Source organism: Peromyscus californicus, unplaced genomic scaffold (genome assembly GCF_007827085.1).
Source record: "Peromyscus californicus insignis strain IS unplaced genomic scaffold, ASM782708v3 Scaffold_10__1_contigs__length_136768540, whole genome shotgun sequence".
Classification (NCBI taxonomy): Eukaryota; Metazoa; Chordata; class Mammalia; order Rodentia; family Cricetidae; genus Peromyscus; species Peromyscus californicus.
The window spans coordinates 51067892-51079683 of NW_026294391.1; the positions used below are offsets into that span (position 1 = coordinate 51067892).

The following is an 11792-nucleotide window of genomic DNA, read 5'->3' on the forward strand; positions in this document are numbered from 1 at the left end:
CAGGCTCTCAGAATGAAGCTGAACCATCCTGGCCGGTGATTCTAGAGAATACTCTTGGAGAAGTCCCCATGAATAGGACAGGTATACCCAGAATACAGTTGGTTGGAAAAGCACGGCTGGCCTTAGTCCACAGAATGACTTGCCAGCTATGGTCCAGGTACTGGCACATGGTTAGAAATGGCTAGAGGGCATGGTTGAAACATTGCCTTCCTTGGAAATTTAAAAAGATCTTTATCCCTGTCCTTAAAGTGGAAGCTGATAGGGCACTAGTGGGAACAAAAAAGCCTCTGGATTTCAAATTAATAAGTGATCTTAAGTTGCAATGACTATTTTTATACATTTCATAAATCCCGTCTGAGCACTACTTAGGTTCCCCCCTTGGGTTGCTCATTTTGCTTTCCATTTATTCAATAGGGGTTTTCATTTTACGCGAAAATTTTAGCAGAATTTGAAGTCAGGTGTATATAAGGTTTAATCATTGGGACTTGGGACGTAGTCAAATCATTCTCCCAGATCATATGAACCAAAGTAAATAGAAAATCTCATTTTAAAAACTGTACTTTTGGACTTAGCCTCTGTCGGAGAACTAAAGGGGACAAACCTACGGATGGCAGCAAGGGGTCAATTCACCACAGGCATTGGGTCAGGGGTGGAGGAGTCGGAAGTGATTGGGATTTGGGGGAGGAGATTCGCTTACACACAGGAGCCGAGCATTGAGCGGCCATATCTGCCGCCGCCGCCGCCGCAGCTGTGGATGCAGCATCTGCGCTTTGCTGCCTCTGCGCCGCTAAGGTTCGCGTAGCTATCCCGTGGCCCTTGGCTGTTCTGCCTTACCACCATCGGTGGGAACAGCACGTTCTGACCTGCCTCCCTCCCTCCTTCTCCGCCGCACCCCGGCTGCTCAGACATGGATCTCGGCAGCAGCAGCGACTCAGCTCCCGACTGCTGGGATCAGGTGGACATGGAAGCCCCGGGTTCGGCTCCGAGTGGGGATGGCATCGCCACTGCGGTCACGGCAGCGGCCGAGGCAGCAGAAGCGGAGGCCCAGCGCCAGCATCTCAGCACGGCCTTCAGCAGTCAGCTCAACATCAACGCCAAACCTTTCGTGCCTACTAGCGTAAGCGCCGCGGAGTTCGTGCCGTCCTTCCTGCCGGGCTCGGCCCAGCCGCCCGCCCCCACAGCCTCCAGCAGTGACGAAACCTGCCCCGGCGGCGCCGGAGACCCTCAAGGTAAAAGGCTGGGATGGGGAGCACCTGTGGAACCTTCCAAAGATGGACCTTTAGTGTCGTGGGAAGGTTCCAGTTCAGCCGTTACCATGGAACTTTCAGAACCTGTTGTAGAAAATGGAGAGGTGGAGATGGCCCTGGATGAATCGTGGGAGCTTAAAGAAGTAAGTGAAGCAAAGCCTGGGGGTTCTTTGGGAGATTCGGGGCCCCCAGAAGAAAGTGGCAAGGAAATGATGGAGGAGAAAGAGGAAATAAGGAAATCAAAATCTATGGTCATACCGTCAGGTGCTCCTAAGAAAGAACACGTAAATGTGGTGTTCATTGGGCATGTAGATGCTGGCAAGTCAACCATTGGAGGACAAATAATGTTTTTGACTGGAATGGTTGACAGAAGGACACTTGAGAAATACGAAAGAGAAGCTAAGGAGAAGAATAGAGAGACTTGGTATTTGTCCTGGGCCTTAGATACAAACCAAGAGGAAAGAGACAAGGGTAAAACAGTGGAAGTGGGCCGTGCGTATTTTGAAACCGAAAAGAAACATTTCACAATTTTAGATGCCCCTGGCCACAAGAGTTTTGTCCCAAATATGATTGGTGGTGCTTCTCAAGCTGATTTGGCTGTGCTGGTCATCTCTGCCAGGAAAGGAGAATTTGAAACTGGATTTGAAAAAGGTGGACAGACACGAGAGCACGCGATGTTGGCAAAAACAGCAGGGGTAAAATACTTAATAGTGCTTATTAATAAAATGGATGATCCTACGGTAGATTGGAGCAGTGAGCGATATGAAGAATGTAAAGAGAAACTGGTCCCGTTTTTGAAAAAAGTTGGCTTCAGTCCGAAAAAGGACATTCACTTTATGCCCTGCTCAGGACTGACTGGAGCAAATATTAAAGAGCAGTCAGATTTCTGCCCTTGGTACACTGGATTACCATTTATTCCATATTTGGATAGTTTGCCAAACTTCAACAGATCAACTGATGGACCAATTAGGTTGCCAATTGTGGATAAGTACAAGGATATGGGCACTGTGGTCCTGGGAAAACTGGAATCGGGATCCATTTTTAAAGGCCAGCAGCTTGTGATGATGCCCAACAAGCACAATGTGGAGGTTCTAGGAATAGTTTCTGATGATGCTGAGACTGATTTTGTAGCCCCGGGTGAAAACCTCAAAATCAGACTGAAAGGAATTGAAGAAGAAGAGATTCTTCCAGGCTTCATACTTTGTGAACCTAGTAATCTTTGCCACTCTGGACGCACATTTGATGTTCAGATTGTGATTATTGAACACAAATCTATCATCTGCCCAGGTTATAACGCGGTGCTTCACATCCATACTTGTATTGAGGAAGTTGAGATAACAGCCTTAATCTCCTTGGTAGACAAGAAATCAGGAGAAAAAAGTAAGACACGGCCACGCTTTGTGAAACAAGATCAAGTGTGTATTGCCCGATTAAGGACAGCAGGAACTATCTGCCTGGAGACATTTAAAGATTTTCCTCAGATGGGTCGTTTTACTTTAAGAGATGAGGGTAAGACAATCGCAATTGGCAAAGTTCTGAAATTGGTCCCAGAGAAGGACTAAACAATTTCATTGATGCCTCTGCACTGTAATGTGCGAAGATTGACTGCAATTTACTGCCCATTGACAGACTTTTGTCCATATTTTGCAGAGAAATTTCACAGCAAAAATCCATGTTTTGTCAGCTTTCTCATGTTGAGACCTCAGTTATGGCACTCTTGAATGCATACTCCAGTTTCTTCCCTCTCCACCACTCTGCTTCCTTGGACAGATCAGTAATAGCTTTGTAAGTGACGTGTATGTAATTGCCTACAATACTAAAAATAATATATTTTAAATTTTGATTTCCCTTTGGGATATCTAGACATCATTTGTTCTGTGCAGAACAATCAGTGTGTCAGTGCGTATATGTTAATGAAGACAACTAACATGTAAATAAAGTGTTCCATTTGAAACTTCAGTATTTGAAATGTGTTTGAATAATGCTTGAATTTATATGAATTACTGTTTCATTAGGTTATTTTCTCAAGTAATTAAATACATTATTACTTGGGCTTAAAAAAATTCCCACTGTTTGAAATAAGGAATTGGTCAAAACCACACAGGTTTGTACTAAATGAAAACTTTACTATGGAAAAAAAAAAAACCCTATCTCGGTGTCCTTTCCAGTTAACTGTGTTTTCTGTATCTAAGTTCAATTAGTAAAGGAGTTCTTCTACTTACCCAGTTATTATTTGAAAATGAAGATTATCTTTTTTTTCTCTTCCATTAGGTCCCATAATGTTGAGCACGGCCAAATCATACGTATTCCTAAGGTTTCAGACTATATATGTTGAATAGACTCTTATGTACTCCATCATCTTTAACGTGCTTTGGTATCATTCACTGTGAAATTTGGGGTGCAAGACACAATAACGGGCACAATTACTGAAAAGGTAAATTGTTGAACTAGGACTATATGTCTTTTACTAAAACAAAGGACTTGACATGGGAAAGGAGTCTATTCCTCATGGTTGAGGGTTCATTACAATCTGTTCTCCAAACAAATTCTTGAGGAAAACACCAGTTGTCGATTCTAAGGTAGTTAGATTTATTGCCAGAAGAATGACTTTATGACCCTCAGAACTGTCAACAGCTGGAGAATTTTCTGTCTTGGTAAGTAGGTACTGGCTTGGTGTAAACATCTTCCCAGTGGGGTGCAGAACCAGTTTCTTTTAGGTAGAGCTCTATACTTGGAGTAAGAAACTTCTTTACTAACCCTCATGTGCAGACTGGTAGATGTGGACACTGTGGCCACAACACCCTGGGCCTCTGCTCAGGTAATGGCAGTGTCTTTCTTTTTCATGGTCTCTTTCTTTGTGTGCCCATGAAACTCCTATCTCAGTGTATTAGATCATTACTGACTGGGTTGGATTACCGACAGCATGGCTCTGTTGTGCATCATCCACCACAGGTCATCAGAGCACCCACTTTAGAAAAAGATTTTAGCTTGTCATGCTTCAGCTAACCTAATCCACAAGGAACCCCATATGGTGATGAATACCATCATTTAATCATGAATGTCTATGGCAGGATTTTATCTTTTGTCATTAGGAGTTCCTCTTTTTTGGTTGTATGCTAAACTTTGTACAACAATCAGTCCAGTCCAGTACTTGATAAAAATTATACCTTGGCAGTCACTTTATTGAGAATGTCCCTCTAGCCATGTTAGCCCCACTGTGTAACCTTGGCAGGCCTTGAGCTTGTGATCATCCTGCTTCAGTGTCCTTACTGTTGAAATTATAGGTGTAAGCCAACACATCCAGCTCTTGGCAGCCATTTAAAACATTTTTTAATGTTATATTAATGTCATAGTAATTTTAGCAATTTACCAATAGCTGTATATATATATGTGTATTATATTCATATTATATCCACACACATAACACACACACTAGCTCGCTCTCTCTTTTCTACTAATTGGCCAAAAGAAAAGCTGGGACAGAACTCTGTTTCTACTTGCTTTGGATAATTTTTCAAAAACTGGTTCCTAAATATTTGTGTGTGTGAGAGAGACATACACATAATATTCAGAGAAAATGTCATAATCTTTCGAAGTCTATTTTAGAAATGATTTCTTTGCAATTCAGTGATGATCCTATCATTTAGGAGGTTGGGGACATCAGAGTCTAGCTCTTTTAAGGTAGTACATATGAGCCCAGCATTGTGACACTGGCTTGCAATGTAACTACTTGGAAAGCTGAGGCAAGATGATGTGTTCAAAGCTAGTTCTCCAACTACACAGTGAGTTTGAGAAGAGCCTGAGCGACACAGTGACAGCCTGTCACCAAGAACCACCAGTAGATAAAGACATGCAGTAATATTTCTTTCTAATTTCTAGGTACTTTATAGTTGTTAGCATCTAATATTTTTCAATATTTTAAATTAGGGCCATTTGCCAGCACAGTATTAATTAGTTTGCCCAGTGCACTGAACTACTTATAAAGCCATAATCAGGGCAGTGCCCCGTTAAAGAATTTCTGCTATCTCCAATTCATATTAAGTTAACTTTTTCATGCTTTAAATAAGAATGTCCCTTATAGGCTCATGTATTTGAACCCTTGGTTCTCAGTTGCTGGTGCTATTTGGGGGAGGTTTGGGAGGTGTGGCCTTGTTGGAGGTAGTATGCCACTAGGGGTGAGCTTTGAGTGTTTACAGTCTCACCCCACTTCCAGTTCCTCTCTCTGCTTCCTGCTTGCAGTTGAGGATGCGCGCTCTCAGCTTCCTGCTCCCACTGGCTGCCGTGCCTGCTGCTTGCTGCCCTGCTTCCCTGCCATGGTGATCTCTCTGGAACCGTGAGCCTAAATAAACCCTCCATTCTGTAAGTTGCTTCTGCTCATGGTGTTTTATCACAGCAACAGGAAAGGAACTGATGGCAGAAGTTGGAAACCAGAGAGGAGGCTGTTGCTGTATAGCGCATGAGCATGTTGTTTTTCAGAGGAATGTGGAAGACTGAAACTTTGTAGAAAAGTTGGATGCCGTAAGCAGACCTTAGCAGGAGCCTTGAAGACTAGTGCTGAGAGTACTGCAGAATGTAGCAGCCTGGCTCACAAGGTTTCAGAAGGGAACAATATTAGCAATTGGACTAGAGCCCATTTCTGTGCTATTTTGGCAAAGAAACTGGCTGCCTTCTGCCCTTTTCCTAAGAACTCGCCTGAAGCTGAATTTTAAGAAGTGGCCTGGGAGTTCTGTCCAGGAAACTGTTGCATGTGTTTAAACATTTACACCCCCTCGCATGTTTTCCTCTTGTAGTTTCAGATCTTCTATTAAGGTATTGGATCCATTTGTGTTGATTCTGGTACAGAGAGAAAGCTTCATGTTTCATTCTACTATGTGGGAGTGGACACCATGGTTTTTGACATCGTTTTAAGGATAAGTTGGTTATAAACTCACACAGTTTTTTCTCTATTTTATTCCACTTCTGTGTATTTTTTATATGCCAATGCCATGCTTCATAGTTATTTCCATTTTGAATATGCAATACTTCCAAACTTTGTTCTTTTTTCTCAAGATTACTTAGGCTATTCTGGGACATGTGTGCTTCTATATAATTTTTTTAGGATTATCCTTCTAGCTCTGTAGACAATGCCGTTAGTATTTTGACATAAGGATTGCCTTGAATCTATAAATTATTTTAGATAATATGGATATTTTAACAACGATAATTTGTCCAGGTCATGAAAACCGTGGAGTAATTTCTTTGGCAGAGGAAATGGCCATGCTGCATAATGCTGAGTGTGGCATGACTATTATCCATAATGCTTTTGCTGGTCTATGATGATAAAGAGAAAGTGGGACAAAAAGAAATACAGAATGTATAGTTTGGAGAGATAAAGATTGGCTGGAAGAGGGGCTATAATTGTTAAGGAGATTAATACCACTAAGGAGAGGTCTGCTTTGCACTTGAATAAATGGTAGGGTTCCTTCAGGGCAAGACTCCACCCAGCTAAGCTTCTGACGTGGGAAAGAGAGCCTAGAGTGGTTTCTGCTTCTAGAAAGCAACAGCAAATAAAAGCTGCTGCTCCTGGGGTCCAGGGAAGTGTAGATCCATCCCGAGTTGGCAGCCTAACTTGGCAGTATCATTCATGTGGTGTGGGCTTTAGGGGCATGAAAGATGCAGAGTGAAGGGGTTGTAGATTCCTCTTCTTCTGTGTTTACAGAGAGCCCAGGCAGAGAGTGTTAGGGGAGTCCTTGGATGAAGGCCCTGGGAGGCCATTATATGAAGCTGTGAAAATGAAGCCTGTCCCCAAGAAGTTAGTGATGTCAGAGCTGTGAGATGTCTGCCCAGGAGAGCAGCATACATGAAGTGAAAGCATCTAAGAAGGAGATGTATGTTGTAGGTACCAAAGCTGAAAGGTCAGAGCCATCTAAGTCCTTTAACATGGAACAAAGAGCTACAGGGTTTAGTGTTTGCCATTCTGGATTCTTGTCTTCCTTTGGTCCCTTTCCTCCCTTTTGGGATGATAATGCATATTCTGTGCCATTGTATGTTGATTGGAAGTAAGTAATTTGTTTTTGTTTTTGTTTTTTTTTATTTACAGGGAGCTACAATTAAGAGATTGCCTTGAGTCACAAAAGAGACTTTGGATGTTGGACTTTTAAGCAGTGTTGGGGCTTTTAAAGCCTGGGGACATTTGAAAGCTTGACTGGATGCAGTTCGCATTATGATATGACCATGAGTCTGTGGAGGCCATAGAGTGGAATGGGCTGGTTTGAATACAAGTTGTCCCCCATAGACTCATGCATGAGTCATGAACACTTGGTCCCCAGTTGACGGTGCTATTCAGGGATGGTTAGGAGTTGTGGCCTTCCTGGAGGAAGGATGCCACTGAGAGCGGGTTTTGAGTGTTTATAATTTCACCCTATATCCAGTTTGCTCTCTGCGCTTCACACTTGTAATTGAGGATGTGAGCTCTCAGCTTCTGGCTCCAGCTGCCATGCATGCCTCTGGCTGCCGTGCTTCTGTATCATGATGCATGATGGGCTTTTATCCTTCTGGAACCATAAGCTGAAAGAAACTCATTTTTTTTCTATATAAGCCAAAATAAACTCATTTTTTCCATAAGTTGTGTTGGTCATTATGTTTTATCACCAAAACATATAGGTAGCTAATGTACTCTTAAAGAGCTTTATCTCAAATTTCTGTCAACTAAGATTATGCATAATTTCCCCATGTCTTATTGCATGCTAAATATACAATGCCCTTCAGGATTTATCAGTATGTACCCACTGACTTTTAGCAACTTTATAAAATACTTTTATTTATTCTTTGAAAAATTCATAAGTATATTAAATGCATTTTTGATCATATCTATCTAACACCACCTTCCTCCAAATCCTCTAATGCCCTCTTCTCCTTCTCCCTCCCAAATCCTTCTAGCAACTTCTGTTGTAAGATTCCTGCTCTACTTCTCTGGACTTTATGGGACAGCTCTGAGGAAATGTTACATGAAGAAAGGGGTGAACCTGCATTCCATGTCAGCAAAGACCCAGGAAGGAAAGCAGAGGAAACCTTTGGCTGGGTAACAGCACACTGCATTTCTCACAGAAGCATCTTTCTTTGCTATCTAGGAACCGTGTTAGTTGAATTGGACTCTGAAATAATGGGCATGGTTAGTTTTCATTTTGTACCCACTAAAAGGAAACTCAGCAATTGATTGTTTTTCTACATTAAAAAATTCACTAATAACTGGCCATTGATAGGAAGGAAACTTGAGTTGAGGGTACTCCTTAAGAAGGTGAACTTCTCTTAGAATTCAGGAGAAGCTTTATAATTGTGTGTGTGTTAATGTTCCACAGACCACCAAAATCAGAGAAATGGAAAAATAATAAAAACCTTCTGAATGGACAGCCCATGTGACAGAAAAGAGGAAGGGTGCTTGACTTGTATTCCAGAGAGAATGGCTGACAATTTTGTATAACAGCGTATAGAATAATATTGACTTTCAACATGATTCTGTCCCACACTCCACTATGGCCGATTGTTTTTTATAAGAAATCTGCCTTAACTTCTATAGAGATTTTTCTTTTCTCACACTTACTCTTAAACTTATATAATTTATGGTGAGATAAAATTCACATGTAAAGCCCTTTTGTACTCATATTAATAAGTCAAATCTGCAAATGCAGGTCATTTTACATACACCTCTTTTCTGCATGTGTATGTGTGCATATGTATGGGTACAGTGTGTATGGGGTGCACAGTGTGTGAGGGGTGTGTATAAACACGTGTGCATGGGAAAGCCCAAGGCTGCTGTAGAGCATCTTCAGTTCCTCTTGCCTTTATTTATTTATTTATTTTTTTGCTCTCTACTTTATTGAAGCATTGTCTCTCACTGAACAAAGAGCTTGCTGATTCTGGCTACCAGTTTGATCCAGGGATCCCCTCTATCTGCTTCTCAAGTTCTAGGGTTACAGGCAGTCAAAATAACTGCCAAGGTTTTACCTAGGTTGTAGGAGTCCAAACTCTGGTCCACAGGCTTGCTTAGTAAATACCTACTCCACTGAGCTGTCTCCTCAACTCTAATTTTGCATCTCCAATAAGGATAATTTTTTCTCTTTACTTGCTGAACGTCTTCAAAAGTTTAAGCAGTCAGTATTGAAATCTTGCTTCAGTTTTGGTACGAGGAGATTAACAAATAAACAAAAAATTGTTTTTAGTCAGAGTGCCATGTACAGCATGTACAGTCATGGTACTGCATCTCTCACTTGTATATATATTACATACCCAGTTATACATGTTATATACTTGTATATATATTACATACCCAGTTATACATGTTATATACTTGTATATATATTACATACCCAGTTATACATGTTATTTTGCATTTGGGTCACTGAGTTATGTGCATTGGTGTTTTGCCTGCATGAGGGTGTTGGGTACCCTAGAACTGGAGTTACAGACAGCTGTGAGCTGCTATGTGGGTGCTGGGAATTGGGTCCTCTTGAAGAACAGATAGTGCTCTTAACCACTGAGCCATCTTTCCAACCCCTGGGGCACTAGGTTAAAAGCTCACTATTGTCTAGTGGAGGCCTAGGCAAATTATGTCCTCCTAAGTCTAACTTGCTTTAGTGCAGTCTAACTGAACTTTTTCCACATGAATAAATTTACATGGTAAGTGACCAATAATTACCCCAAAAGTTTCATCAGGTTTGACTGGCAGTTTCTGGATTCCAGAAGAGTGACAGGCACCACTCTCACTTCCCTGAGGAAGCTTGCAGATCTCAGGTTGCCAGACTGTACTGGATGTCAGAGGGTTACCGGGAGCGACACATTCCTCCACCTGTCTTGTGGAGGCACCTCAACCAGATGTGTGCTGCTTTCTCCACATTGAGTCCACATGCTCAGAATCCAGTCAAATATTCCTTCCAGGGAATTCTCTCTCCCCTCTGCTGTCAAGGAATCAGACAGCTTGACTGCACTGGTGTTCTGTGAACCTTCCCCCTCTCCTCTGAGACCTGTAAGGAAGGGAGATCTCCCATTCTGCTTCATTTTCTTCAGCACCTCTGCCATGCTACAGCTGTCTGTGCATATGTCCAAGGCCTTAACAACTCTTCTAATAAACACCCACTACATTTTCTCTTATAAACTAAATATTATAAGTAATTGCAGTAGGAAGTTGAACTCACTTATAAGAGTAACAATTGCCTTTGGTGCATTAAGGTTTTTATTTTTAAGTTTAGAAACATGATTTGAAAGGCAGTGCACGTATTTACTAAAATTAGAAGTACATCGTTTATGAGGGCAGTGTTTTGGAGGTTGCCACAATCTTTATCTTAAAAGGAAGAATTCTAATTTTGGTCTTAGGGCTTTTCTCCCTTTAAAAACCTAACATGGTATTTTTTTCTTTTAGCTTTAAAAATATAGGAAATATATGTATTAAAAGTATTCTTAGTAGCTGGAGAGATGGCTCAGCATCTAAGAGCACTGGATACTCTTCCAAAGGACGTAGGTTCAGTTCCCAGCACCCACAGTCTCAGGGAATCTGATGATCTATTCTGGCCTCTACAGGTACTGTATGCACAGTGCACATACGCATGCGGACAAAACACCATACATATAAAATAAAAATAACCGAAAAAATTTAAAAACTGAAAAAAATTTCAACAATTTAAAATGAAGTATTCTTTTAAAAAAGAAAGTGTCTCAGCTGTGGGCGCCTGGAAAACAAACATCAAGTTAAATTCTTCCTTGAAATGGGAAGAAACGGTACAGTTACAATCAAATCAGAGCAAAAACAAATATCCAGTCTTGCAAATGACCCAGTGTGTGCAATGTCTGGGATTCACTCATGATCTTCTGAGTCCAAAGGGCTTAGGCAACTCCACTTCCCTGGCTCTGCTACCTGCAATACATGCAACTCGTCTCATAGGCTCAGAGCCGCAGCGCTTCACTTCATAGCTGCTGCTGTCTTTGATGGTCATCCACAGTTCTGGCATCTTCAACATGCTGGGCTCTGCATAGCAACTGAGGCTAAACCTTTACGGTAGCCTTGCCTAGGTTCTCTTCAGGGACTCCAACCCTGTCACAAGGTACCAAGCTGTAGCCTCTTTCCATGACCATTTCTGAGGGAGTCCCTGCAAGTTTCCACAGGGAAGCAAACCATGCAAAGAAGTAAGAATGAAAACCTGGTGCAGATCGACTTTATCAACACACGCATCAGACTTCAGGGAGTCTAATAACAGGTGCTTTATTCCCAGTGTGTTTAAGCCCAGTGCAATTTGAAAAAAAAGTCCTACTGTAACTTGATGTGCTGTGTTTTGTTGATATCCATGGGAGGCCTGCCTCTTTCTGAACAGAAACAGAGGAATCGATTGGGGTGGGGTAGGGAATAGGAGGAAAGGAGGGAGGGGAAACTGAGGTTGGGATGTAAAATAAATAAATAAATTTAATTAAAAATTATTTCCTGGTGTAATACAATCCCAGGTGAACAAAGAGGTGTAATTACATTGAAACTCAACTCAGGGTACATGTCATGTCTTCCAAGGAGATGGGTTCTAGAGA

The 11792-nt window shown here is 41.7% G+C and overlaps 1 protein-coding gene across 9 annotated transcripts; it reads left to right on the plus strand.

The window, feature by feature from the left end:
• Positions 1-678: 678 nt before the first annotated feature.
• LOC128107204 (eukaryotic peptide chain release factor GTP-binding subunit ERF3B) lies at positions 679-11537 on the plus strand. 9 transcript variants are annotated; one of them, XR_008217004.1, is made up of 5 exons: positions 679-2756; positions 2898-3032; positions 3519-3681; positions 5487-5606; positions 7327-11537. XR_008217004.1 is itself a non-coding variant. In XM_052732853.1 (1 exon), the coding sequence occupies exon 1, from the start codon at positions 908-910 to the stop codon at positions 2807-2809; it is 1902 nt and encodes a 633-aa protein (XP_052588813.1). In that variant the 5' UTR covers positions 680-907; the 3' UTR covers positions 2810-3206. The 9 variants fall into 9 exon arrangements, 1 of the variants encoding a protein (XP_052588813.1); XR_008217005.1 differs by having other exon boundaries at positions 8166-11537; XR_008217002.1 differs by having other exon boundaries at positions 3519-3901; positions 5487-11537.
• Positions 11538-11792: the final 255 nt, after the last annotated feature.